This window comes from Protopterus annectens, chromosome 11.part0 (assembly GCF_019279795.1).
Source record: "Protopterus annectens isolate FY-2018-M chromosome 11.part0, PAN1.0, whole genome shotgun sequence".
Lineage (NCBI taxonomy): Eukaryota > Metazoa > Chordata > Ceratodontiformes > Protopteridae > Protopterus > Protopterus annectens.
The window spans coordinates 1,156,743,584-1,156,770,475 of record NC_056745.1 but is presented as its reverse complement, the minus strand read 5'-3'; the positions used below and the strand labels follow the sequence as shown (position 1 = coordinate 1,156,770,475).

General features: G+C 38.1%; 1 protein-coding gene across 1 annotated transcript in view; it reads right to left on the bottom strand.

Moving 5' to 3' along the window:
* The window catches only part of LOC122815754 (26S proteasome regulatory subunit 7), a 583,850-nt gene that overhangs the window by 457,119 nt on the left and 99,839 nt on the right, over nt 1-26,892 (bottom strand). The window contains exon 4 of the mRNA XM_044088516.1: nt 20,177-20,276. Coding sequence (XP_043944451.1) covers nt 20,177-20,276 — 100 coding nt within the window. The remainder of the gene's footprint in view (nt 1-20,176; nt 20,277-26,892) is intronic.

The window sequence follows — 26,892 nt, the reverse complement described above, 5'->3', positions numbered from 1 at the left end:
GAGATAGACATCAACAGGAAGAAGACCAGCAACACTGAAATTAGTGAATAAATGTGTGATTACAAAGCATCAGTTGCATTTGTGAAATATGGCTGCACAAGAAAAGGTTAAAAGAATGGACCCTTGCTGGCTGTGATAAACTTGTGGGGAACTGAAACTCATTTGCCACACTTCATGTCATTAATGTTTGAAAAGACTCTAAAGGGGAAGGAAACCAAAAAGAAAAGGGGTAATCATTTATGTTCTTAGCAGTAGTGGTATAAAACTTTTAATGATATAAATTTCATGTTTCACAGTAAAGCATTTTTAGTTACTGAATATGACAAATATACTAAAGTAAAAATATCCCTTTGTTTTTCCTTCTTTTTTCAGTATTAAAAACCATAGGCATTACAATGCAAAAATGAAAAGGCTAGACAAAAGCATTTTTTAGTTAATAGGCTGTAATCTTGGGTTGCTGAGTTGGGTGATGGGATGCAAAGGTACAAAGATCATAATATATGAAGAGCTAATAAGTTTTCTTTTAGTTTTGCATAAGTGAATGTCTGGATTAAGACACTTGGTTTAATCTAATGCCAAGTTTTAAGTGGAAACTAATAAGAGAACACTAAATGTAATGAAAAGTTTTCCATTAGAAATAAATGATTCATCTTGCCTTTAGAAGCTTGTAGCAGAGTCCTATACTTTTTTATTACATTCCCATGGAGACAAGCTGACAAGATGTGTGACTGTTTCCAATTCTGTTTTACAAAACCTGCATTTGTCTGTTTCTCCCACATGTTCAATGGACTTTGTAAACTAACATGTATGCAGTCCACTACCCTGGGGCACCAATATTAACTTTTCATCCCTGGTTTAAATTCACCTCTCCTTAACCATTCCTGCATCAGATCCTGATCGACATGAGGTTGTACTAAGGGTTTTCATTATTTGCAATTGTATTTATGCCTTTTGCACTTTTCTTGCCTTGTCATCTGATCCTTCACCTTATATTCTTTGTTTTTGGCAGTTGCTGCCTGATTTTTCCCTACTTCTGATTTGATTTCCATTCCTGCTCAACATCAATATGCTTCTGCTAAACAAAGCAGGGAAGTTATCTTAGACTTGTTTTTATGTTTTAAAACTTCCAATTTCAAGGCAGCCCATTCCTCCTTCAGAACAGGGAATATATAATATTGTTATGCAATGATTTTATGAATCATTTGATACACATGAAGCATTTTTCTTGTTTTCCTGTCCAACTGATCCAATACCATTTGGGGCCAGTCAATCACCCCAAAACTGTAAGCTAGAACAGCAACAGCAAATTGGTTTATAGCTTGGACTTTGTTCCTAGATGTCAGGGCTGTTTTCAGTATTAATTTTGGTCTTCTAAAATATTCCTTCATGTTTTATTGTCAATCCTTCATCAATTCTCAAATATTTATACACTCCCTCCAGCTCAAGTTCCTTTATATCACATTCCTGTCCCAGACTGATATATTCTTGGTGCTACATCTTTCCTGCCTTAAAGGTTGGTTTTGCACATTTATCAAGACCAAATGTTATTCTTCTGTTATCTGAGAAAATTTTGACCAATTGCAGTTGTGCTTCTAGTTCCTCATCTGATGAACTATACAGTTTTTAATCATTCACAAAAAGAATACAAGAAGTCTTTACACTTTGTTATTTTCTGAGAGCCGAACTGTAACCATTACCTCATCTGCTAGGTAGACACCTTAATGGGTTAATGGCAGGACAATAGAGCAGCTGTAACAAATAGTCACCCTGGAATATCCCCCTTTGAATTTGTATCCCTGAAATAATAATTTGTCCTTTATTGTGGCTTAACTGCAAAGTATTTCCTACTGTTTTATGGTCACTGTAATGTAATCAATCAACGGAGGGCATATCTTATACATCTGCAGGCACTCTTATCCATGAATGTGAGATACTGTCAAATGCTTTTTTCTAGTCCAGCCATGCCATACTTAGATTCTTCCCCTTTTTACAATTTTCCAAAATGATTTTATTTAACAACAAATGATCCTTTGTTCCATAGGACTTTCTTTTATTACCCTTTTGCCATGATTGAGTTTTCTTCTAAATTAATATAAACTCTGCCAGGATCAATTCCAATACAGAGTTTATACATCGTCAGAAGGCAAGTTATTGGTCTACAGTTTTTAGGATAGCTTGTAGGTTCACTCTTAAGAAGGAGTATTGGTTTTACTGTAGTTAACCAGGTTGATTTCTGTTTGGGATGCGCCAATAATAGTTTCTACTCAGGGCTAAATCTTCATGTAAGGATGTTAATACTTTTAGCCAAAAGTTAGGTACTGCATCTAGATCTGAGGTTTTCCAAATAGGAGCTTTTTTTAAATTTTGTTTCAATTTCTCTGTCCATTACTTCATCCCATTTCATAATCTATACATTTGAACTTCTTACTGTTTCTTTTATTTCTTCTTTTCATTCAGCATCTCTGTTATGTTTCACAGAGTCTTCATAGATATTTCTCCAAAATGTGTCTATTTCTTCTTTTTTGGTGGCATTTATATTTCTTTTGCCTTGTTTCCCAGTTCTCCATAAAACATTTTTGAGTCATCAATGCATTGCTTATTTTGCACTTTTCCTTTATGTTTATCTGCATATCTTTTGTGTTTTTCTGCCTGTGCTGATATCTTTAGTTTACTACTTGCAATAGTGTATGATAGATCCTGGTCTGTTCTGATATTGCGTGTTGCTTTTATCACATCTATCTTTCTAAATATTTTTGTTGATCTCCACCATCTTCTGTATTCTAACAGTGACACTTCTTGTCTTAATTGCTTTATAGTCTCTATTCGATATTTCCATGATGGCATTTGATTTTTTTTCCCTTCCTTTCCCTTATTGCCCTGTGTTTTTGTGGTAAAAGACTTTATCTGTTATTAATTTAACTGCACTGTAATATATCCTATTTAGTTCTATCACATGAATTTCTGTGAATAGTCTTGATTACGGTTTTCATTTGTTTTATAAATCTTCTAACATTCCGGGTCTTATTGACTTTTTGTAATCTATTTCTTTCACTAATTTTAATATGTTTATCCATTTCTATTAAATCAAGTAACTCTTCCCTTAGATCATTTTCTTCTAAACTAATGGCATATTCTTTGTTCTCCATTTCCTTCGGGCATTCTAGAGCAAGTTCAAGAACATCTTTCTGTGACACATTATCTTCAGCTTCATCCTGTGTCATCCGTTCCTCTTTGATATGGGAGCTCACTGGCCTATCACTCTACAACATTGCATCAGGGTTGCCACCATTTCCTGTTCTTTCCCTTGCTGTGCAACTCCAACTGAACATCTGTACTGGTTTCCTACTGAAGGCTCCAAAGTGTCTTCATACAGCAACTAATCAGATGCTTCCCATTCCACTGAGTTCTCCTTAATTTGGTGACTCACTGTTCTATTATGCTGTGATGTACCACGGTTTAATTTTTTAAACTAAATCCTTCACTTCTTATGTAATCCATAACTTTAGTTTCTATTTCTTTACCTTCTCCATTACTAATCCTATTTTCTACTTTCCCCTTCATTTTCTTATTCATTTGAGCTGTAAAATTGTCCATATCTGGATGCCTTTGCCTGTATTTCTCTTCAAATACATCTTTGATGTTGCTTTTTGTATTGATTAGTTTAGCTTTTTCGTTTTCATAAATATTGCACCACATTAAATCTTTTTTCATTCCCATGTCCATATTTCTTCTTCAGTTGTATCCAGTACCTCCTGTTTCTCCTTAATTTCTCTTTATTTTGGGAACTCGTTATTCCATAATGCTGTGACATAACCTGTATTAGATTTTATACACTAAATCATTCACTTTGCAAGTATTCCATAACTTCAGCTTCTATTTGTTTAACTTCTGTGTTACTAACCTTCTGCTCGCATACCCCTTTGTGATCTTATTTTTTGTACTGTGAAATTTTCCACTTCTGAGTACCTTTTCTGCATTTCTGTACAAATACCTTTGGAGCTGATTTTTTTTGTATTGTTTAGTTTAGCTTTCTCCTTTACATAAATATTGCACCACATCAGGTCTCTCTTTCTTTCTCATGTCCATGTTTCTTTTTTATACCTTTCAAAAATCGCTAGATTTTTGTTCTTTTTATTTTCGCACTTCCTTGGTTGCTTCTTTTTCCAAATGGCCCAAGGTTTCTTCATTTGCATAAGGTTTTTCATGAATCTGTTGTACTAATGAACACACATTTGCATTTGATGCTCTTAACAGTTTTTCTTGCGCAAGTATTTTGCTTTCCTCTAATTTCTCTCAATCATTTTGCATATTTCTATCCAGAAATTCTAGGCTTCTTGCATAATAGTAACAATACATAATTCTTTCTTACCCTCTAAAATCCACTCTACCATCTTTATGGCTCTTTTTTGGCCTATCAGTGTTTGTGTTTTTTGTGGAGTACTACTTCCTTCTACAATAGGGGTGCCATCCTCCCCATAAGCCTGGCCTAACCCCATTGTAGGAATGTTTATGTGTATTGAGGATTCTATACTATCATTTTTCCAGTCCTGGCACCAGTGTTCCTGCTAGGACTGGGCACTTTTTCATCCTGAGACTTGGGCACCCAGCTATCTTTATTTTTTAACCTACTTATGTCCATGATATATGCTATATAAAATACAGCCTATACATCTGTGTTATCTTGGTTAGATTTTATAAAAAAAAAAGGGTCCATCTCTTGTAGGTACTCACCAAGACTTGTGGATTAATTCAATTCCAGTAATACTACTCTCATTTGCTTGCTGATTTTGCTGACCAGATCACCTGATAGGTTTTTCCAATGTAAATAAAAATGTAACTGACGAACATTTATCAAATGCAAAGTATATTCACCCTTGTTCAAAAAATTTGGAAAGAACACTGGAAGATTTATGGACTGATTAATGAATGATTCAGAAATCACCTTAGGAAGAAAAGATGGATTGATTTTCAGGACCATTCTGTCTTTGTGAAAAATTAGGTAAGAAGGCTTTGAGGACAAGGAATGCAACTCACTAATTCTCCTGACAGAAGTGACAGCCATCAGAAATATGGTCTTCCATGACGAAAACTTCAACAGTAGCAGCAGGTTCAAATGAAGGTTCAGTCAATGCTTGCAGTAAAACAGTAATGTCCAAGACTGGAACTGAATGTCTAAATGGTGGGCATAGAAAAAAAGTTCTTTGAAGGAAAGCCTTGGATAATCTAAGAAATGATATGGGTGTATGATTTTCACCCACATGGAAAGAGGATATAACAGCTAACTGTACTTTGATGTTGGAGTAGGTGGCTCCACATTGAAAAAGATGGGAGAGGAAGTTCAAAACTGCTGGAAGAGGAGCTGAGAAAGGACCAACACTTTTTACAACTGCCCAAATAGAAAACTTTTTCCATTTGTTCTTGTAAACTCTCCAAGTAGAGGGATTTTTGGGAAGAGTAAGACAAAATGTGGACAACTGAAGATGAAAACTTGGACTGTAGAACCATAATTGGAATTTGGAGAAATCATGTGGTCAGTTTGAGGCAATGAATGCTTGGGCAAGGCAACCCTGATAGGTGAGAAAGACGCTCTTGGTCCAACCCCAACAACCAGGGATGGTAGACTAGATTAGGGCAGAGGAAAGGAAATTAGACTCACTGAGGCCAGTAAGGGGCTATGTGGATGAAGTGATCTTCATCTCAGAAGCTATCTGAAGAAACTTAGGAATCAGGGGCATTGGGGGAAGAAGTAAAGGTATGTTAAAGCATCTTTGGGTGACTCCCCCTCTTAAGGAATTACAGCAAAGAATTTGTTGCTTTTGTTGTTGTGGGGAGAGACAAAGAGGATGAAATAATGTTGGCCCCAATGGCCAAAAATCTGCTCCATTACTAATGAATTGTGGGTCCACTCGTGAGGGAGTAGAACAGACCTGCTCAACCCACCTGCAGGGATAATGAATTTTTCCAGGATATGTAGTGCGATTAGAAAGCGATGAGAAGATATCAGCCAATGCCACACTCTCATAGACTCTCGACACAAAGGATCTGGTTCCTCCCTGTTTGTTGATGTACCAAACAACTGCCAGGTTGTCTGTCTGAATAGGCATCACACCAAAAGGGAAAATGTCCTGAAAGGTCTACAAAGCTAAGAGAACTGCTCTCATCTCCAAAATGTTAATGTGTAGACTGGACTCTGTTTGGGACTATGGGCCTTGGGCAGTCTTTTCTAGATAATGCCCCCACCCCAACTGGGGAGCTTCCATGATAACTGTGGCTTGGAGGGGCGGGGATTAAAGGGTGTCCCTGTAGAGCATTCAGAGAGTCTAGCTACCACTGTATGTGAGCTCTGCAAAGGTTCTTTAGAATTACTAGAAAAGACATGGGTTGTTTTATGTTTGGCCACTAAACCACCAGAGTCCACCTGAAGAACTCGCATGCAGTTTTGCTACCTGAAGTCCAAAGTTCATAGGTTGGTACTAGGCTATCAGCCCTAGGGCCTATACAAGCCTAGCCATAACAATTCCCTGGCTATTTCTTCCCACACTATTTACTTCCCTGGACCCCTGTCTAGCAGGTGCTCCGATGAACTCTAGAGACTGGACTGGTTGTAGCTTGGATATTTTTAGATTCACTGTAATCCCAAAGTCTACGCACAAATACAGAAAAGTGTCCCTAGCTTTAACAAATAGATTCCTGGAAGGGGCTGTGATGAACCGGTTGTTCAAATACAAGAAGAGATGGAAACCCTACAGGCAAAGACAAGCTGCCACTACTGCCATACACTTGGTAAAACCTTGGGGAGGCTGTGGTGAGACCAAACAGCAGAAATCCGGACTGGAAATGACTGGCTTAAAGCCAGAAGCAAAAGTACTTATGGCACATCTGTCCATTTTAATGTGATAGTACACATCCTGAACATCTGTAAAACACATCTAGTCATTCTTCCTCAGCAAGGGAAGAATGGACTGAACTATGAAAATTTGGAATTCTGCTTGCCTCATAAACTTGTTCACGCAACTTAGGTCCAAAATTGGCCTTGAGTCCCAGTTTTGTTTTTTTGGGGGTACTAAAAAGAATCTTGTGTAAATTCTGGATCTTCTCTGGTCTGTGGGGACCTCCTGGATGACTTGATTTCTTAGAAACTTCCTTATTTATGAAGCTTCTTCCCTTTATGAGGGTGGAACTTTGGGATTTCTTTTTGGGCACAAAGGAAAAGTGTGGAAGGGAATGAAATAGCCTTTGGTTATAATTCTCTGGAGTCATGTATCTTGACTGATGAACACTCAAGTTCCTGGGTGCAGGGATAAGCACCCTCGGCTGCCTCCAGAGTGCGACAGTCTGGCAATCATTTAGGAGCTCTGGAAAGGCTTCTCTGAGAAATGACCATGAAGCCTTGGATTTGCAGACCACCTCAGCCCCATTGGGCAATGTCCATTATAGCAGTTTCCTCCTCTGGGGAGGCTTGGGGAGCTCTTTCTCCAGAAGTGTCAGATGCAATGCTTTGGGATTTACAAAACCAAATTCTCTTTCCTCCCTTCTAGTTTCTAGAGAAGGTCCTTTGAGGAGTAAAGGACTTGATCCCTATGGCAGATAGGTATTTACCATCCTTCTCACTTTTTTTTGTCATCTTTCTCACTTCTTGAAATAGTCTCTCTAACTGTTGGACCAAAAAGAGTAACAGAGTTGATCCATCATATGGAGGCATTAATGAAGGAAGTCTTGAAATATTCAGCAAAATCTCATAGCCACATACAGGCATGCATTCTTATGGAAATACTTGCATTAGCTGTTCTAGATGGACCCTCTATGGCATTAGAGATAATGTGCATAGAGGCAATACACAGTGACTCTAGGATAGCCAACTGTGAATCAATGGATTTTCTTTGATCCGCAGACAAGGTCCCTGGGAAAGATTTGGCAATTTCCTTTGTCAAAACCCTCTGGAAACGAGTGATATGTGCCAAGTTATTAAGCACTTTCACCTAAAAAGATGAGGAGTAGACCCGCTTCCTCAAACCAGTCCAACACATGCGATTCCCTACTTGGTGAATGGACACAGGAACGTGTGCCACTATCACAGAATTTACCACAGGACTACTGCTCTAATGGGGACAGTCTTTGGGATCAAACAAAAACTTGTCTGGCTTTTTAAGAATAGGCTCAGCAGCATCCAGTTCTTTCCACACCCGGGAGTAGATTACGTCTACCATCTCATCGGCCAGAGACCTACCCAAGAAATAGATGGGCAAGAACCAAATGCCTCAAGAAAAACTTATTCCTTTGGCAGAGGCCCCTGGGAGGACTAACCTCATTTCTGTCTGAGAAGTTCGAAAAGCTCTCTCAATCAGACATCCTCAAGGGGAATATGGGAGAACCTTATCCCTCATCAAAATCAGTGGAAGTGGGAGGGGATTTCTCAGGAGAATCCAAGTGTCTCCTCTTACACTTGTGTTTTCTGTGAACCTCTTATGTGGGTTATTTAGGAGAGGATTCAGAAACTGACATTGTCTCTCTTGGTAGAACAGATTCAATGTTCCTAGAAACAGGTTCTCGACGAGACAAGGAGAATAGGCTGCAGACCCTGGGAAATCCTATGATGGAGGGTTGGATCTGGTTCTGAAAGGATAGACCTCTCTTTAGGTTGAACGAGTACTCTGTCAAAAGCCTTGAATGTCAAGCTTAACACGGATCTATGGAGCCTCGCTGTTGAAGCCAAAACTCCCGAAGGTGGCTAAACCCTACAACAAGTTTGGCTAGGATCCAGGGCTGTCACTGGAGGCGAACTATCAAGCGCTGATATCCTTAGATGGAAGAAAGGATCCAAAGACCTCAGATCCGATCCTACCCTGTCACAGTCAACACTAACATTTCAGGTCTGAGACATCAACAGCTCTAAAAAGATCAGAGTCTAGTTTGTTACAGAACTCAGAGTCGAAACACCCTAAGAGTCTAAACTCCGATACAGATCTGCCCTGGCTAAGACTTGGGTCTGGGGGCTCCAACCCAAGAGGTCAGATTGAAGAAGGAGACATTAAGGAGTGAGGGGAAGAAGTTGTTCTTCTGGATCCAACAGTGGTCAGTGCTGGGAGTACCCCTAAATGGATCTGGGTCTGAAGGAATCTCCTCATCATCCTGTCCACATCAGCTTCGGAGAGGCTCTGAAAAGACCTTGCTGAGCTCAGAGAAGAACTTGACGAAGGTGGCCTGGGGGGGGGGGGGTAATGGGGTCTATCCTACAAAACAGGAGACCGGAGCCTAGGTGAGATACAACCTGGAGAAAATATAGGCAGTCTTAAGGATCCAAAAGCTATTGGATCTGAAAAGAGTGTTGGCTCTAAAGGTCTAGAAATCTTACTTACTGAGCCAACAAAAGGGTGTCACATCCAGAGATTTTTTTTTTACTGATTTTCATCTCTCTTTGTCTTTTTCTTTTTTCTTTCTGCCTTATTCTAACTTCTCTCTGGGTTTATCAGACCTCTTTTTTGAAGAAGAAGAAGAAAAAGATGTAGAGGGGGAAGTAGAAGCAGCCACAGACTTCCCCTATCCCAAAGAGGGTTTTTTCTCCTTTGTTAGACTGAAGGAAACCCCTTCAGAATGAGCATATATCTTTTTTCTACAAGAGCTCATTGTCCAAAAGCTTTGCAGAAAAAGCAGCCAAATGTTTAAGTGGAAAAGCCCTAAGCAATACACACACTTATGTATGTCCAAATTTGGTAATCTGTGAAAACAAGATATGCATTTTTTTGACTCTGGAGGGCTTATCTGCCATCCTCAAAGACAACAAAGTTTAAAATTAAAGATTCCATTTATGAGAAACTATACTAGAAGAAAAAAACTAAACCTTGGTATACATACTACTACTTTTTTAAATTAATTAAGCCCCAGAAACAAGTAAAAAAAAAAAAGAGAGAGAAAAAGAAATAGGGGGTAAACGCCAAAAGAGAGTATATGAAAAAATAGCTCAAAAGAAAAGTACTTATCTATTTCAGCTATATTTCTTGAAACATGCTCTTGAGCACCAAGATCCGTCAAATGCTTATGGTGGCAAACAAGATCTAATGTAGCTCACTCTGTACAGGGATTATGGGTAAGGAGGAGAAGCTTGAGTAATGGAGCCAAAGCTTAGAAGAGGCCGAAGCTGAATCCAAGGTCAGATCTGAGACCCACACATTGAGGAACAGATCAAAAAGACAACATCAGAGATGAGAGTTTCTTTTTAAAATCAGATTGACCTAAGAGTAAAAATGGTTTACCTTTATAATGACGGCATCCAGAATGTCGAACTCGCTTCTGCGAACACCGAACTGCAACTTCACAAAACTTCAGACACTGAATTTTCGAACTGCAAAATCTCGACCCCTTTTTGACGCATGTTAGCACTTGTTTGTAGGTGTGGCGCAGTCGGAAATGTCGAAATTCGAAGTTCTTTCAACATTTGAAAGTTTTCATGGTTCCGGTTTCGCGGAAACGGTTTGGTGATGTGGCCGTTCGGTAATACGTGATCGACATTATAAAGGTAAACCAGTAAAAATAATATAGTATGGATGACATTAAGGGTCAAACCTCCCTTCACCAGAAGAAAATTAAAGTTTTGGAATGGCCCAGCCAGAGCCCTGACCTAAATCCAATAGAACATCTGTGGGGTAACCTGAAGAGGGCTGTGCACAAGAGATGCCCTCTCAATCTGACAGATTTGGAGCACCTTTGCAAGGAAAAGTGTGCAAACATTGCCAAGTCAAGATGTGCCATTTTGATAGACTCCTACCCAAGAAGACTGAATGCTGTAATTAAATCAAAAGGTGTTCCAACAAAGTATTAGTTTAAGGGTGTGCACACTTATGCAACCAGCTTATTGTGTGTTTTTTATTTTTTATATTTTTCCCCTAACAAATGTGTTTGTTTTTCAATTGAATTGTACAGGTTATAGGTCACATTAAAGGTGGGAAAAGTTTTGAAGTGATTTATTGTGAACTCATTTTTTATATTACAAAAACCTGGCATTTTAACAGGGGTGTGTACACTTTTTATATCCACTGTAAGGGGTGGGCCTGAAGCCCAAGTACTTAAACCAAAACTAAGAGGCTTAGAATAACACTTACAATTTTAATAGGATAAAAAAACAAGCAGCAATAACTGCAACAGAAAAGATCCAATAGAACACTTTAGAGAACAAGCAGCAACAAGTAGCAGAAAAAGCAAGATGAAGTAAGAGAGCAGGAGAAAGAAACACAAATACAGTAAAAGCAACTGAATAAAGTGTTTTTTTGTTGGTAAAATGGAAAGGAAGAGATTAGGAACAGAAGATAATTCAAGGTTAAGGAACTAAGGGGTTTGCCCTTCCCAAATGATCTTTGTATTAGGTAGAATCAGCTAATGAGATGGGACTGGGAGGAGTGCCCCAGATCAAATTTACAGTAGGGGCTGGCAACAGCAAAAGCCACCAACTTTAAGAACACAACAGCAGTTGGGTGGGAGAAAAACAAAAATTCAACCAGAGGTCAGCAAATATATAAATGCAGACACAGAAAAGTAAATAATTCAGTCAAGAAATTAAATATAAACAGTGCAGTACTGTTAAGCAAATAGATAAAGCCAATTCAGTACCGTTAAGCAACTAAATAAAAACAGTGCAGTACTGATAAGAAACACCCAACAGTTACGTAAAGTGCAAAAATATACTTATGTCAGCTCTGTAATTCCAGATTGTTTAAGAAACACTCTCAGTCATGCACAATGGAGCTTCTAGCAAAATAAGCAGAAAATTCACACAAAGGTAATATTTTTATACCAGTAAGGTAAAAGACCCTTACAAAGCCACACCTTGAGGCAATCAGATAACACAGAAGCTGTTTGACCAGTTTTCCACTCTGGAATGAGTTCACCACAAACTCCCTGCTGCCCCAGAAAGTTGTAAAAGATCCCATATGTGGAACCAGTTAGTCCAAGCTACAGTGGTGTGCCAAATGCCTTAAAACAGAAATAAAAAATTTCAGCAAAAAATCAGGAAACAAAAATTCAACCAGAGGTCAGCAAATATATAAATGCAGACACAGAAAAGTAAATAATTCAGTCAAGCAAATTAATAACAGTGCAGTACTGTTAAACAAATAAATAACACCAGTACAGTACTGATAAGAAACACTGAACACTAAGATAAAGTGCAAAAAATATACTTATGTCAGCTCTGTAATTCCAGATTGTTTAAGAAACACACTCAGGCACAATAATGTGACAAGACTGTTGCACTGGGGATCGTTCACACACTATAATATAAAAGTATCCCACCATAAACAACTTCACAAAGTCTCTTGCTTAGGACTAAGCAAGCCAACACTGTCCTGGTTTAAAAGCTACCTCAGAGAAACACTTCAGCCAGCATGATGGCAAACTAACACCTAATCTTTTCTTTTAGTATATGCTGGAATACCCCAAGGATCTGTTATTTGCCCTTTACTACTTAATGTGTTTATCAATGACCTCCATACTAAAAAAGCAATCAACCTTAATTTAGTATGCTGATGACTCTACCCTCATCTGTACCAAAAAAATCTAACAGGCTTTCAACAACCAACACAAAATTCTCTCTTAACCACAGAATCATGGTTAAGCAATGTTCAACTCCTACTAAACCCCAGTAAAACCAAACTAACACTCTTCACCCCTAAGCAATACGCAGAATAAAAAACACTATTCACTATAACCTCCTCTGACCATATTAAAACACAGACTGTAAATCAGAAATATTAAATTTAGATCAGCACAGGCTTTAACCTGGACAGCAACAGGAGTATAATCATGAGTCCTTAAGGTTATTGTTTCAAGTGATATTTAAAGGCTTTATGGTTGTTGGATTGTTTAATAGTACGTGGAATTGCATTCCATGCTTTGGCAACATGTGAGGAGTGCAATGAGTCACCTGCGATGTTTTTGGATTTAGTTGGCAGAAAGTAGTTTTCAGAGGAGCAAAGTGTTAATTGTGGGGAGTATGGCTGAATGATATTACTGACAGAGGGACATTTTCTACACTGGTGTATCAAGATATGCCTGTGCGTGTTTCTGGTAGCTAATTGAGTCAGAGTTTGGAGGTGTGGTACTTCTATTCGGTCTAGGTGTTTCAGGGCAGAGCAGTGATGAGTTCTGTAGAGTATATTAGCTTCAAATCTAGCTATTTCATTATAGAATTTTATGCATATTTAGTTGTGTGGTTTGAAGATTAACTAGTGCTGGAGGAGCGTAAGGGAGGATTGGAAGAAGGAGGGTAGAGGCAGTGACATTCCCAACCTGATTAGTAAGATAAGGTTTAACATACTAGAGACTACCTATGTTTTGTGCATTTTACTGACTACTTGTTTTATGTGGTAGTGGAATTTCAGGTCATTGTCTCTTGCAACTCCTAAGAGTTTAGTTTGGTTTACAGTCTGTGTTTTAGTATGGTCAGAAGAGGTTATAGTTAATAATGTTTTTTATTCTACGTATTGCTTAGGGGTAGAAAGTGTTAGTTTGGTTCCGAGAGACACTTAGTGGATCGAATTGAGGCAGTCGAAGGAGACTTGGAGGTTTTACTTCGAGGAAGGGGCTTGGTGGCCTGTCCTTAAAAGGGTCAATAGTTGGTGAATATTTTGTCTTTGGGAGCAAAGGCGGCTTTGACTGTTCCTGCACCGAAATCTCTGTGGGTGCCGAGGAAGTTGCTGTCGGCTCTGATAATTTTGTAGGTGCCAAGTCAGTTATACCATTCGGTGCCAAAGAGGCACTCTAGAAACCTTCTTAGACGGTTCTGAGGTATTGGAAGCGAAGAAGGTCTTTTCTTACTAGCAGAAGAAGAAGAGGATGATGAATTGCTGGCTTCTTCAAAATCATATTTCAGGAGACCCTCAAGTATTAATTTGTTCTTATGTTCAGTAAGTGTACGGGTAGAAAAAACGTGATAAACTGAGCAACTTTCTTGTAAGTGGACTTCCCAAAACAATATACACAAAGGGTATGCCCATCAGAATTGGGCATTTTACCCTGGCATTTCTGACACCTTTTAAATCCAGAGGTGTCTTTAGAGGATTTAACTGGAGAAACTTGTTTTTCAGACATAATGCAAACAGTCACACACACACAGTTTAACAGAAAAGAATTAAAAAACAGAGGTTTTTTTTGTAAAAAATAAAAAAAAAAACTAAAAAAAATGGGTAGAAAATACCAACAATGGTAAGTAAAATATACCTTAAAAAGGTAAGGAATGTACCAACAATGGTACTTGAAGAAACTACCAACGGTAGTATAGAAAATGGGAAAAATACATACTCGCTCTAAGGAGAAGCTAAAACAAGAACAGCGGGTGGACAGTAAGAGAGCTATTAGGAAGGAAAAGACAGAAATATCCAAAAAATTTATTTTTTTATTTTTTTTTTATTTTTTTATTTTACATTTGTTGACCGGGCTAGTCTATCTGGATATATGTCCATTTTCAGTAGAGGCCCGGGGAGAAAAGCTCCAATGAGTATTACATGGTTTCAGAAGGTGTTACAAAAGAAGTAATAACAAGTATAAAACTAACAGTAAACAACTAGTAAATGAAAAAATTTTTTTTTTTTTTAATCAGGAGATTGCATATTACAATCTGAGAACCAAAAATACATAAACTACAACCTACGTAATGTGCTTCACAAAGAACATTACAATACAAAAAATCAATACATAAATTTTATAAGAGGAATGCTGAAGTGTAATGAGAGGTAAAGAAAAGCTGAAAGGAGTGTAGAGAGAGAAAAAAATAGTGTAGAAGGAAAATAAAGTAAAAAGGAGAACAGAGTAAGTCTCGTTATGTTTCCAACAGAGTTTGAGAACAGGCAGTCACCTGTAGAGTTATTAGGACATAGCCTTTCTAAAGAAGTACTGTGTAGATGGGTGTAAAAAGTGGGGGAGAGGTCTGGGATCAGATATCTGAGGGTTGATTATAGTATATTTTCCACCAAAGTTGGAGAACAGGCAGTGTGTGTTGAGTTATAGGGTGTAGTAGGGAAAAAAGGCAGAAGACAAGAAAAGAAATAGTATTAGTCTGGGTTACTACAGGGGCATAGCCATTTTGTATTGAGATGCAGTTTTAGATTCCTTTTGAAAAGTGGGAGAGAAGTCAGAGATGAGATATCTGAGGGTAATTTATTCCATATTTTTCCAACAGAGTTTGAGAACAGGCAGTCACCTGCAGAGTTATTAGATATAGTGGTTTTGATTAATAGTTTGTGTGAAGAGCGTAGCTGTTTCTGATTATAGTAAGGTGTGATGTGGCAAGAGAGTATTTGAGTTTTGGAGGGTTGGTGCAGGGTTTTATGGGCTATTATGAGTTGTTGAAGTTTGAGCTGATTAGGAAGTTCTAACCAGCTTAGTTGTTTTAGGTTCAAGCAGTGATGTGTTCTAAAAGGGGCTCCTGTAACAAATCTAGCAATATTATTGTAAGATATTACTAGCTTGTTGAGGTTTTTCTTTGATAGATTGGTGTATATAGGGGAAGCATAGAGTAAAGTAGAGATAAGGTGAGTTCTGGCTAATGTAGTTCTTGCAAGTGGAGTAAGAAAGGGTTTGATTCTGTAGAGGGTTCCTATTTTTTTGTTCACTGATTTTATAGTAGTGTTGATATAATTGTCAATGTTTAGATTGTTGTCTATTGTTATTCGTAGTAATTTTGTGGTAGCATCAGGAGAAATGATAGTACTGTCATTGGATGTGATAGTGAAGTGTAAGGGGATGTGCCTACGGGTAAGTGTGAAGAGAAGCAGTTTAGTTTTCTTGGGGTTAAGTAGTAGGCAGCGATGTGAGAACCATTGTTCTACAGTGTTAAAGGCTTTTTGGGTAAGAGACTGGAGTTCTGTTTGAGAGGTAGATGTACAGATAATGGTAGAATCATCTGCATATTGAATACAGATAGTATTTGGGATAGCTAATTGCAGGTCGTTGATAAAGATGGAAAAAAGAAGTGGACCTAAGATGGAGGCTTGTGGCACCCCAAGAGAGATGGGAAGATGATCAGATAGTGAATTTTTCCAAAGTACTGCCTGCTGTCGGTTTTCAAGGTAAGATTTAAACCAAGTTATGGCAGGAGTATCAAGTGAAAGAGAAGTCAGTATGTGCAGAAGTAGTTGGTGGTTCACCATGTCAAAGGCTTTAGATAAGTCAATGAAGAGTGCAGATGAAAGACTATTTCCGTTGTAATTAAAGTTGATGGAGTTTGTAAATGAGAGCAGTGCGGTGGTGGTAGTGTGGGAAGGTCTAAAACCATGCTGACAATTGGCTAGTAGGTTGTTTTGTAGAAGGTGGTTTAGCCGTTGTTTATGGATACATTTTTCCAAAATTTTAGCAATGGGGGATAATAGTGCTATAGGACGATAGTTAGAGAAGTCCCTAGAGTTTCCCCCTTTGTGTAGTGGGATGATGTGAGATATCTTCCAGATTGAAGGGATAGTTCCTTCATTAATAGATCTATTTATCAAAATAGAAATGGGATAGGCAATGGCTTTAGCTCCTATTTGCAGGAATTCAGCAGGAAAACTGTCTGCGGAGGGGGTGGTAGGTTTAAGTTTTTGGAGTAAGGATGAGATAAAGGAAGTAGGAATAGGTAGTAGATGAAATGTGGGGGGGTGGATTAGCAAAAGATGGAAGTAGCTTAGAGGTATCTGGAGATAGGTGGCTAGCAAGAGTTTGAATATTGTTTGTGAAGAAAGAGTTGAAAGCATTAGCTGTTTGTGTAGGACTTTCTGGGTTAGGGTCTTGTGGGTCAGGTGTTATAGATTGCCCTGGGGATAGAAGATTATTAATGCTGGTCCAGAATGTTTTAGGTTCCTTTTTGGATGCTTGTTGTAGATGAAGGTAGTAGTTCTTTTTGTCTGTCAGGATGGCTTTTTTTGTACTATTTCTGCATTCTCTAAAGATTTCACGGTCAGCTAGATTCTTAGTGTTATGCCATTTTGCCCAGGATTTGTTTCTGATAGTGATTTTTTTGTCTAGTATTGTTGGTCAGCTAGGGGGCAGGTTTGGCTTTGGTCCTGATAGTACGTATTGGTGCGTGCTGGTCAAGAATAGCAAAGAATGTGGAATTGAAGTACTGTACTGCATCATTGAGAGGAAGAAATTTTAGAGGAGACCAGTTACATTGTCTCAGTTCTGTCAGAAAGGATTCTGAGTTAAATTGCTTTTTAGAACGTAATGTTCTGACTGTGTTTTGAAGGATTAGATTGGTTTTATGCCTAATAATATATGTTAAAGAGTGGACACTTAGATCGTCTGGAAGGGAGCCAGTTTTATAGGTTTGTTGGGGGGTGTTAGTAAGTATCCAGTCTAAAGTGAGAGAGATTTTAAACAGGAAAAAACGTACTTAACAATAAGCCAAGGCTTGAGAGAAGGTTGTACATGTCTGACACACAAAGCGACAAACGAAATCTGAGGTAATTTTGAGAAATGGCCAAGTCGATTCAGAGGCTCGGAACAGAGTCCACAATCAAGGATTGAGTGAAGCCTGACAACATCAAATGGCTTGTTTTCATTTATATAAATGTGCAATTGCCTTCACCATCAGTGATAATTCAAGAAAGATGTTTCTTGTTAAAAAAATACATCTTTTGGCTACAGGAGTTGATGAACCTTGCAGAAAAAAGCTTCCAAAACATTCAGTAACATGCATCTTTGTGTCCTTTGCCCATAATTTGTCAAAAGCAGAGAAAAGTTCATTCTGCGGACTGTCTGTTTTTTATTTAAATCTATACTTATCCCTTCTCTTAAGGCAAGATGTGAAAAACAACTATCAAAACTCACAAAGCATGTTTACAGTTAGGCAGATTCATTGCTCTGCTGGTGTACAAACTGCACTGGTTGACTAGGCTGAATTCTGCTGTCTAGAAGGAAACAATATCATCAAATGGCTGCTCCCCTGCCAACTGGATGACTGTATGGGGTGGTTTGCAAAGCTTTGCCATTTCAGTTATTCACTGCCTAAAAGCTACAATTACCATTTTGGCCATGAACAACATGACATATTTTGTTATGTAAGATCAGACTGTGTTGGTACATCAAAACAAAGCTACATAAAAAGCTTAATTGTACTGTTAAATAACCATCAATGGCAGTGCAGCTGGACAAGCCTTACCCCAACTAACGTTAACTTGCTTAGGTCAAAGACACAGCGAATAGTCTGTACTGCCAAAGCACACTATATGTCACCTTGATGCCTTCTATTTGGCATCCAGCATAGAACACATCACTGTAGAATCTATTCACAAAACATGGAATACTATTCAGAAAACCCATTTTGCAAAATTAGCTTTAAAACTTCAACACCTGGAGAATGAAGAATCCTTGAAATTAGCTGTCTTCAGAGTTGCGTCACTGATAAATCTATCTGATGTTGGAACTTGTAGGAGACCTTTGATTGCTGTGATGACATAACAAAGAAAATTCTCACCCCTCTGCAAACTGTCAAGAAAAATTAAAAGAGTGGTACACACTACACTCACAGGAGAAACTGACAGTGTGTTAGCCTCAACAACGGTCTATAACTATGCACTATTCTGAGTTCATAACTGGTGAAATGTGGTGCAACACCCTTCAACTAATCTATGACAGATAACTATTCTTTGGTTGAGGTAGTTAACTCTACAAACCCTGCCGTGGAAAAAATGCCTCTGACTGGAAATCAGTGAAAAAAATAAATAAAGAAATTCAGATACAGAAGTTTCACAGCATCCTGTAGTCAGCTATAATAAGCAGCTGTCTGACTGCCTTACTAAGGAAGTGGCTTCCACCCTTGGTGTTCTAAAGGCATTTGGCAAAAGAACATGGCATGCTGACTACTGAATATCTGTGTAAAATGTTAACCTAGGCTTTTTTTTTCCTTTACAAAGAGGATGGAGATTACCAAGTCTGTCTTTTATTACAGCATCTGCTTTGCACCTTACTTTATAATTTATTTGTGGTATTACCTGCCTCTGTTGCAATGGGTATGTGCTTCTGCAACAGTTTAGACTGCCAAATGTGTATCTTTCTGCCTGGTGTTCCCTGCATTGTGTAGGTTGGATGTCCAAAATAATAAGTGCATAAATAAATGCAGTTTTCATACTGACCCCTCCCCATCCCAGTGTCCACTAAACAGAAACCCACTGGTGTCACACCCCCTAACCCTCCCCTTGAGCAGGACAGTTTGCATCAGACACTTGATCCAATACCAGCTGAAACAGCTCGTTCAGTGCCCACACCTACTAATGAAACTTGTGCCCTGTGGGACAAAGTTGGGGCTCTACTTAAAAAATATTTAAAAACAACCTTCTTTTAAAGAGACAATCTTTGGAAGAAGTAAAAGAACTAGCGGGAGACAAGCCTTACAACTTTTTATCTTTAAAAAAAAATGTCAAGCCTTAGAACTCTTAGCTACAGTCTTTTTATTGTGTTATACTGAACACATAATCATTCAGCATATAACCTTTGCCTGAACAGAACACTGATCATGAATATTCTGGAAGAAGTATGACAACCACAAGAGCATATGCCTGTCGGATTAAATGATGATATTTTCAGTGGAAAGATGGACAAAAACTGTTTTTCACCTACTTATTTTCTTTGTTAAGTGGGTGAGGAGGCTGACACAGGATACTTTTCAGCCACAAACTAGGTCACATGAGCAAATACCAATGTACACAGAGGTATACACTGACAAATCTTAGATGTAACAAAGCAGACATACATAGCACAGATAAATATAAAGAAAAGGGTGCTTAACATACAAACATCCATCAGTATTCTCTATGTAAAAAAATTAAGAAACATACATGTCATCTGGCTCAATTCACTGCATTAAATTTTGAAGGTTTCAGAGAATGGTATGTAGAGTTGAAGGAATCTAGTTACCATTTCATAAAGAAAAAGTATAATGAGTGATGAGTTACATTGTGATATTACATATAATTATTTACAAACTGATCTGAATTTCACCAGCTGTAAAAAAACAAAATATATAAAATCTGCAAGTCCGTTTGCCATTAAGCTGCAACATTCCAGTTAAATTCTGGATTTTAAAAGTACTGAATGCTTAGTAAACATAACTATTACAGGGAAAATAAAATGTTCCTTAACTGACCATCATTTTGCTGCAAGAATTCTGACCATTGAATTATTTGAGTTAGTATGGTTCAAGGAAACAATACTGTACCTTGCAACCTGTAAGGGCTGTTCACTTTGTAGAGTCTGTTTGTCAGCAGCCAAATCCCACAGAGCTGGAGGAGCCAAACCAGTGTCAGACTCTTTAATTCCTATTGAAAGAATACCACTTATGAGTTACAGCTGGACCAATTTCCAATCCATCAACTACGATAAGCAAGTACATCTAGTCAGTTACACTGAAAACTTTTCAAATCTGCATACCCAAGACTAAACCAATGAAGACTTATTATGCAACTGCAGGCAGGAAATCACTCACACTGCTGATAATGGCTTTCACCAACTATAACAAAAATGTTTAGAACTGCTCAGCATTTTGTTGGCCAAACTACTCATTTGTCAGCTATTAACTTTTAAGAAACAGCCCTTCATACAGCATGCACTTAAATTGGTAAAATATTTCAGCAGGGTCACCAGATTTAATTTTTACTTAAATTCTCATATTACTATATGAACTAAATTTGCATTAATGTTTAAAACATATCAGTAGAACTAATAGAGAAAAGACTTGTTCAGTTACACTGCATACATGTAATTACCTCTAAGATTAACGGCACAAAGTCAAAGTACACTGTTTTAATTTAATCCTTAAAAATAAATCTATGTTTTATTTATCTCTCCCTCATTTGGGGTTATTAAAGTACTGATGCTATGTGTGACTGTGGGGGTGCACATGTATTTTACTATAAATATAATACATACACATATATACGGGGTGAAGATATATTTGTCAAATGGTTGTATCTCTTGAAATGGGAACTTGCTGATCCTTGTAACACTGCTATTCGTCACAGTACTAGTAGAACAGAATATATTCGCGGTAGTGGTGCTGCGGTAGTGTTGTCGCCTCACAGCAAGACGTTGTCACGTTCGATTCTCAACTAGAGCATCTTCTGTGTGGAGGCATGCATGAATGGGCGTGCCTTCGTTGAAGGTTGTGCGTCAGGGCTGGTAACTCGGCACGTAAAAATCCACTACCAAACATTAACAGACCGGAGTTCCGCTGTGGCGACCCCTAACCGGGATAAGCCGAAAGACACAACAACAACTAGTAGAACAGAATATGACTGTGGGGTCTCCCCACTACATAAGTGGTATTACCTGCCTCTGTTGCAACTTAATGTTTTTTTTTTTCTTTCACAGAAGACTGCACGTTGCTTATTGCAACTTTAAGCAAGGCAACAAAAGTACCATCACATGCTAGGGGTGGTAAAGAATAATCATTTATTCTCATTACAAAACTTCCAAGAAACTTAACATCAGATGAAAATATGGCACAAATATACATTCATATTTATATTTATCTGATTTTTTTTAATTTGATATTGTAATAAGATTGTTACTGAATGTAAAGTCTGAATTAGATTAGGAAATTAAATGATATTTTTTAAATTAAAAATTAATTATTTCTGGTACTGATATTTAAAATGTAATTGGTGACGCAAGTTTTTACTAAGAAGCAATTGTTTTTTGCATTTCTTTAAAACAAGGTGTTATGATTTTTCTGCTTCATGATGAGGTCATGTTATTTGATGAAAAAGTTCGAGCTGAAGTTTTTTGGAAGTTTTTCTAGTAAGAATAAACAGTTACTCTTTACCATCCTTGGCATATGATAATACTTCTATTTCCTTGTTTCCTGGTTCACTATTGAGAAGGAACATAACTCGTGCTGTTTGTTCTTATTGCAACTTTAGAAATAGAAGCAGACAATTCCATTTTAAACAATGACTTGTTAACTAATAAGCATTTTGGTAAGTTACTAACTTATTTGATTCCAATAACTCTTGATAAAAATTATGATCTCTCCTCTGCTGAATTTCTAACATTTTAATTTTACTACTATCACAAGAATCAAATACATTTTTACAATCTATTTTCAAGTCACTCAACCGAGCTCTAACCTGTTTGTCAGCATGAAACATCCAGCTATGAAATGTACTTCAGATATTAGAGTACACCACCGAAAATACTAACTGGGAGGGACACTGTACGACAATCCAAGAAAAGTACCGGCCAAGTCAAGATAAAAATACTAATTTAATTGAGTGCTTTCATTTCAAATGTGAAACTTCATCAGAATAGTAATACAGCACACCAACTCAGTTTAAAATACATGGCATCATTCATCACAAGACACATCAATGAAAAGACAAAAAGATAAAGTTAAAAACATTGAATAAAAATTAGAAATTATCTACTTACCATAACTTGGCATCTGTGTTGTCCATTTTATTCTTCCTCACGAATGGGTGTAGGCTCTGATCCTCGGATCTGACTCGTTCACATACACAAGACTTCAGATCCAATTCTCAAGCTCCTCCCTCTATCCAGAATGCTCTACTCTGTCTCCAACTCCTCAGATCAAATTTGCTGCCCAATTGCTCACCTGCTACAGAGACAGGGCAGATATGAGGAAAATGGTGTGATGCTCAAACCAGGAACTTAAAGGTTCCAATATCATCAGACAGAAGCTTCAAGGAGTGACTAGGCCGGGGGGATGGCTGTGAGGGAAGGTGAGGAAGAATGAAAATGGACAACACATGATGTCAAGTTATGCTAAATGCATAACTTCTAAATCTGATGTCATCCTTTTCATTATTCCTCACAAATGGATCAGTCCCCAGCTACTTGACTCTAGGTAGGCCCTACAGAAGGACACGCCAAAGCACTGCTTCTGGAGACAAGGTTTAATTTGTAATGTGTAACAAACGTATGAGTCTCGGACCAAGTAGCTTCAACACAGGTACCATCAATGGAAGTTCTTGAGGAAAAGGCAGATGAAGTAGCTATAGAGCTAGTGGAATGAGCTCTAACAGGACGAGGCAACTCCAAACCTTTTTTTTGAATAAATCAACGAAATACAATGAGTACTCCATTAAGCCAGAGTAATTTTGGAAACTGCCTGACCCAAGTGGTTAGGGGAAAAGGATACAAACAGCTGATCAGACTTCTGTACTGTTTTGTTCTGTGAAGATAAAAATGTAATTGTCTATGAACATCAAGATGACAAAGCATACATTTGCCCTTATTGGTAACATTTGGAAAGGAAACAAGTAATTGTATGGTCTGGTTAATGTTAGTCTCAATAGCCACTTTAGGCAGAAAGGAAGGTTTGGTTCATAGGAACACCCTGTCCTTACGGAAAATAATGTAAGGAGGCTTATCCGATAAGGCCTGGAGCTCAGACATTCTTTTAGCTGAGGTGATAGCTACTAAAGAGATTGTTTTCCAGGAAAGAAACTTCATATCACATTTGTCTGCCAGTTCAAAGGGTTTCTGAGTCAGTCCCTGAAGGACCATCGTCAGATCCCAGGGAGGTGAGGGATCCTTTATTGGAGGTCTCAGGAGGAAAACTCCCTTCATGAAAGCTTTACATAACCTGGAAGATGCCAGAGAGAATGACTGGTTTCCTACATGGAAGTTGGAAATGGCTGCCAACAGTAGAAAAGCTAGCCCCTTCCTCAAAAAGATTAGTGAGAAAAAGAAGAATGGGTGAAATAGGTGCTGAAAAGGGGTCAATATTCTGCTTGGAAGCCCATATAGAGAATCTTTTCCATTTGCTTCTGTAGACTTTCTTGGTAGAGGCCTTCTGGGATGCCAAAATAATGTCACAAACACGAGAAGCAAGCCTGGACCATCTGACTATTACTGGAAGTGTCAAAACTATGCGGTCAGCTTGAGGGAGTGGATATTGGGATGCTGAATTTCTGATGGATGACACAGGAGATCCTGAGCGGGTTCCAATATCCAGGAAGGATATTTCAAGTGAGACAAGAAGAAGGAGAACCGTACCTATCAAGGCCAGAATGGGGCAATGAGGATGACTGAGCTCTTCAGCCTGCTTGATTTCTGTAGGAACTTCAAAATCAGAGGAAGAGGGGGATAGGCATAGAGGAGACCCAGGGACCAATCGTGAATTAAAGCATCCATTGGTGATTCCGCCAAAGTGAGGATCATAGCGAAGTACTTGCTATAGTTGTTGTTGCAAGGCGAGGCAAACAGGTCACAGCAAGGCTGACCTCAGCAGCTGAAGATCATATTTGGGTTTACTATGGCATTGTTGAATAGGCTTATGTTGAATGTTAACAAAATTGAGTAATAACATTGATTTCCATTAATGTGTAAGAGCGGAATGTCAAAAATGGTTTGCACGAGAAAGCCCATTCGATATTTTCGACATTCCCCTATTCCGGCTGTGATCCTGTGTTGGCGTGGTATTTTAAAGATAACACTGAAGTATCCACATCCGCATATATTAAATTAGTGCAGTACAACAAAGGGACACCGAAAATCAATGCTCCGCAACTTCCCTGAGATATTATTCAAGTGTAAGATTCAAATCAGTGCCATCAGAAACTGAACAGAAAATCTGGACCAATGTTTGTTTATCCCAGTTACTGTCTATCTGTAGTTGTTGGGTTGACTTATTTTCTGAATTGTTATTTTCTGAACTGTCAGTTCTTCTATCAGAATAAGAATTTTTCCTTCTATTCTTCAAGAGTCCTTGCATATTCCTATTCCCAAGGAATAATATTCAGATTCATGTGCTTTCAATAACTACTGCTGTACCATGAATATTTTAGGTACTAGTAAGGTTATCAAAAAAGTAGTTTCTGCACCTGAACCTTTTCTGAAGTATCAAAATTATTTGATACTATTTAGTCTAGATTTCAGACTCACCGCAGAATTGAAATTGTCCTAATTAAGGTGGCTAATAATCTCTCCTTATGGCAAGAGATCTATGTTGCTATTCAGTTTTGGTTCTCGATGTTTCTGCAGCTTCTGCTGCAGCTGATCATAGGATCTTTGCGGAATGACTTGGCCCTTACTCTTCAGTCTCTAATTGTCCTGGCAGGGTTTACTTCTCACTACTCTACACCCTTCCAGAAGGTACTGTCTGGTAGTAATTTATTTTCTCCCTACTCTATGACCCCAGGTACCAAAGAGTTCCAGTCTAGGTCCCACTAATTTTCACCATGTAAAAGATGCCACTGGGAGTTTAGTGGAGGAAGAGGTCCATGACATCTCAGCAACGTAAAGGAAACACAGCTTTACCACTCCTTCCCTCAGCAGTACATGGTGATCATCAATTCCCTGGTGGACTATCTAGACCAAATTCAACTTTGGAGAAAACTCAGCACATGTAAGAGTAACACATCAGCTGTTCATGCTACCTCAAAGGACATTGTCGCTCCTTCTTTGCCCCCTTGCTACATTATCTCTGACAGTGAAAGACTGCACTATCTCAATGTAATCCTCAATGAAAGGCTGACACTTAAGGCTGGATATCAGTCACTGTGAAATCCATTTAGTGCCATATGAGGAATATCATCAAAAACAAACAACTGGCTCCTCCTAAGAACCCTTTAGTCACTGTCCATGCCCTCATGCATGGATGTCTACAATGCCCTTTGTCCTGGGCTCTCTAACAAAGAGCACAACTTGTTTGCAGCTACTATAGATCAGAAGCACATTTACTTATTGATTCAACAGGTTACCATCATTGTTTCTATGCTTCTAATTCTGCAGTGTTTACTTTTTCTATTTGTGTATTACATACAAGGTTGATAACAGGTTTCATTTCTATGCAACAAACATTTAGTTCCATAGCAGCTGGCCTGTGCCCTCTCTTATTCCACTATGGGAGTTGCTAGTATTTTCAAAAGTATGCCTGAAACTTCTGGAGTCTAATTATTTCTTTTTTGGGACCCATATCATTGGAATCTATTACTATAGTGCTTTAGAAGTCACCATCTCAACTCGTCTTTTAAGAGATTCCTTAAGTTATACATTTTTAATCTTGCTTTTTGAATAAGGTACTGCTAAAATAATTAATTTAATTGACTGAGCAATCAACTTTGCATATAACCCAGCATTTAACTAAGGATTGTGTTCTGATAAAGTCTATTATTATTAGATGAAAGCGCTTAACTAGGAGATTTTCAAATAAAGAAGTGTTTTTTCTGGATTCACACTTGTGTCACTTTGGGACCAAGACACCTAGTACAGCGGGTACAGAGTATTGTGTGTAACTTTTACTGCTAAAATAATTAATATACATTTATTTTGCACAGTTTTAGTTGTTTTTTTAATGAGTATGCCTTCATACACAGTGTATGGTGATTAGTCACTCACTACTGATTTTGTTTCTGCCATTTCAGAATTCATTACCTATGCATATAATCTCTCCATTCTTAATACTAACAGCCTTACATTAAGTAGTGACTAAATAATAAAATTCAAGATACACCACCCCCATCAACATACTACATTCTAGAAACAAAAAGCAGCCTAAAGTACCTCGTAACCACAGAAACTTCTAAAATAGGACTGTGAAGGCTGAAGCTTAGAATTCTTATCTACAACCTAATAATAAGTGTTAAATAAAATCTGACATACTTACCATCATTTGGTGCACATTCTCAGTAACAGCCATTTAGAAGAACCCGCCAGTCTTATACTACAGCAGTTAGTCAATGATTTACATGCTGCTACCATATACAGCTGTCGAGAAGTTACCACTTACACAGGATTGTCAAGGAAGTACTGTTATTTATAGACAAAAAAATCAAACAGTGAGAATGCTATAGTGCTTTAGAAGTCACTCACTACTGATTTTGTTTCTGCCATTTCAGAATTCATTACCTATGCATATAATCTCTCCATTCTTAATACTAACAGCCTTACATTAAGTAGTGACTAAATAAT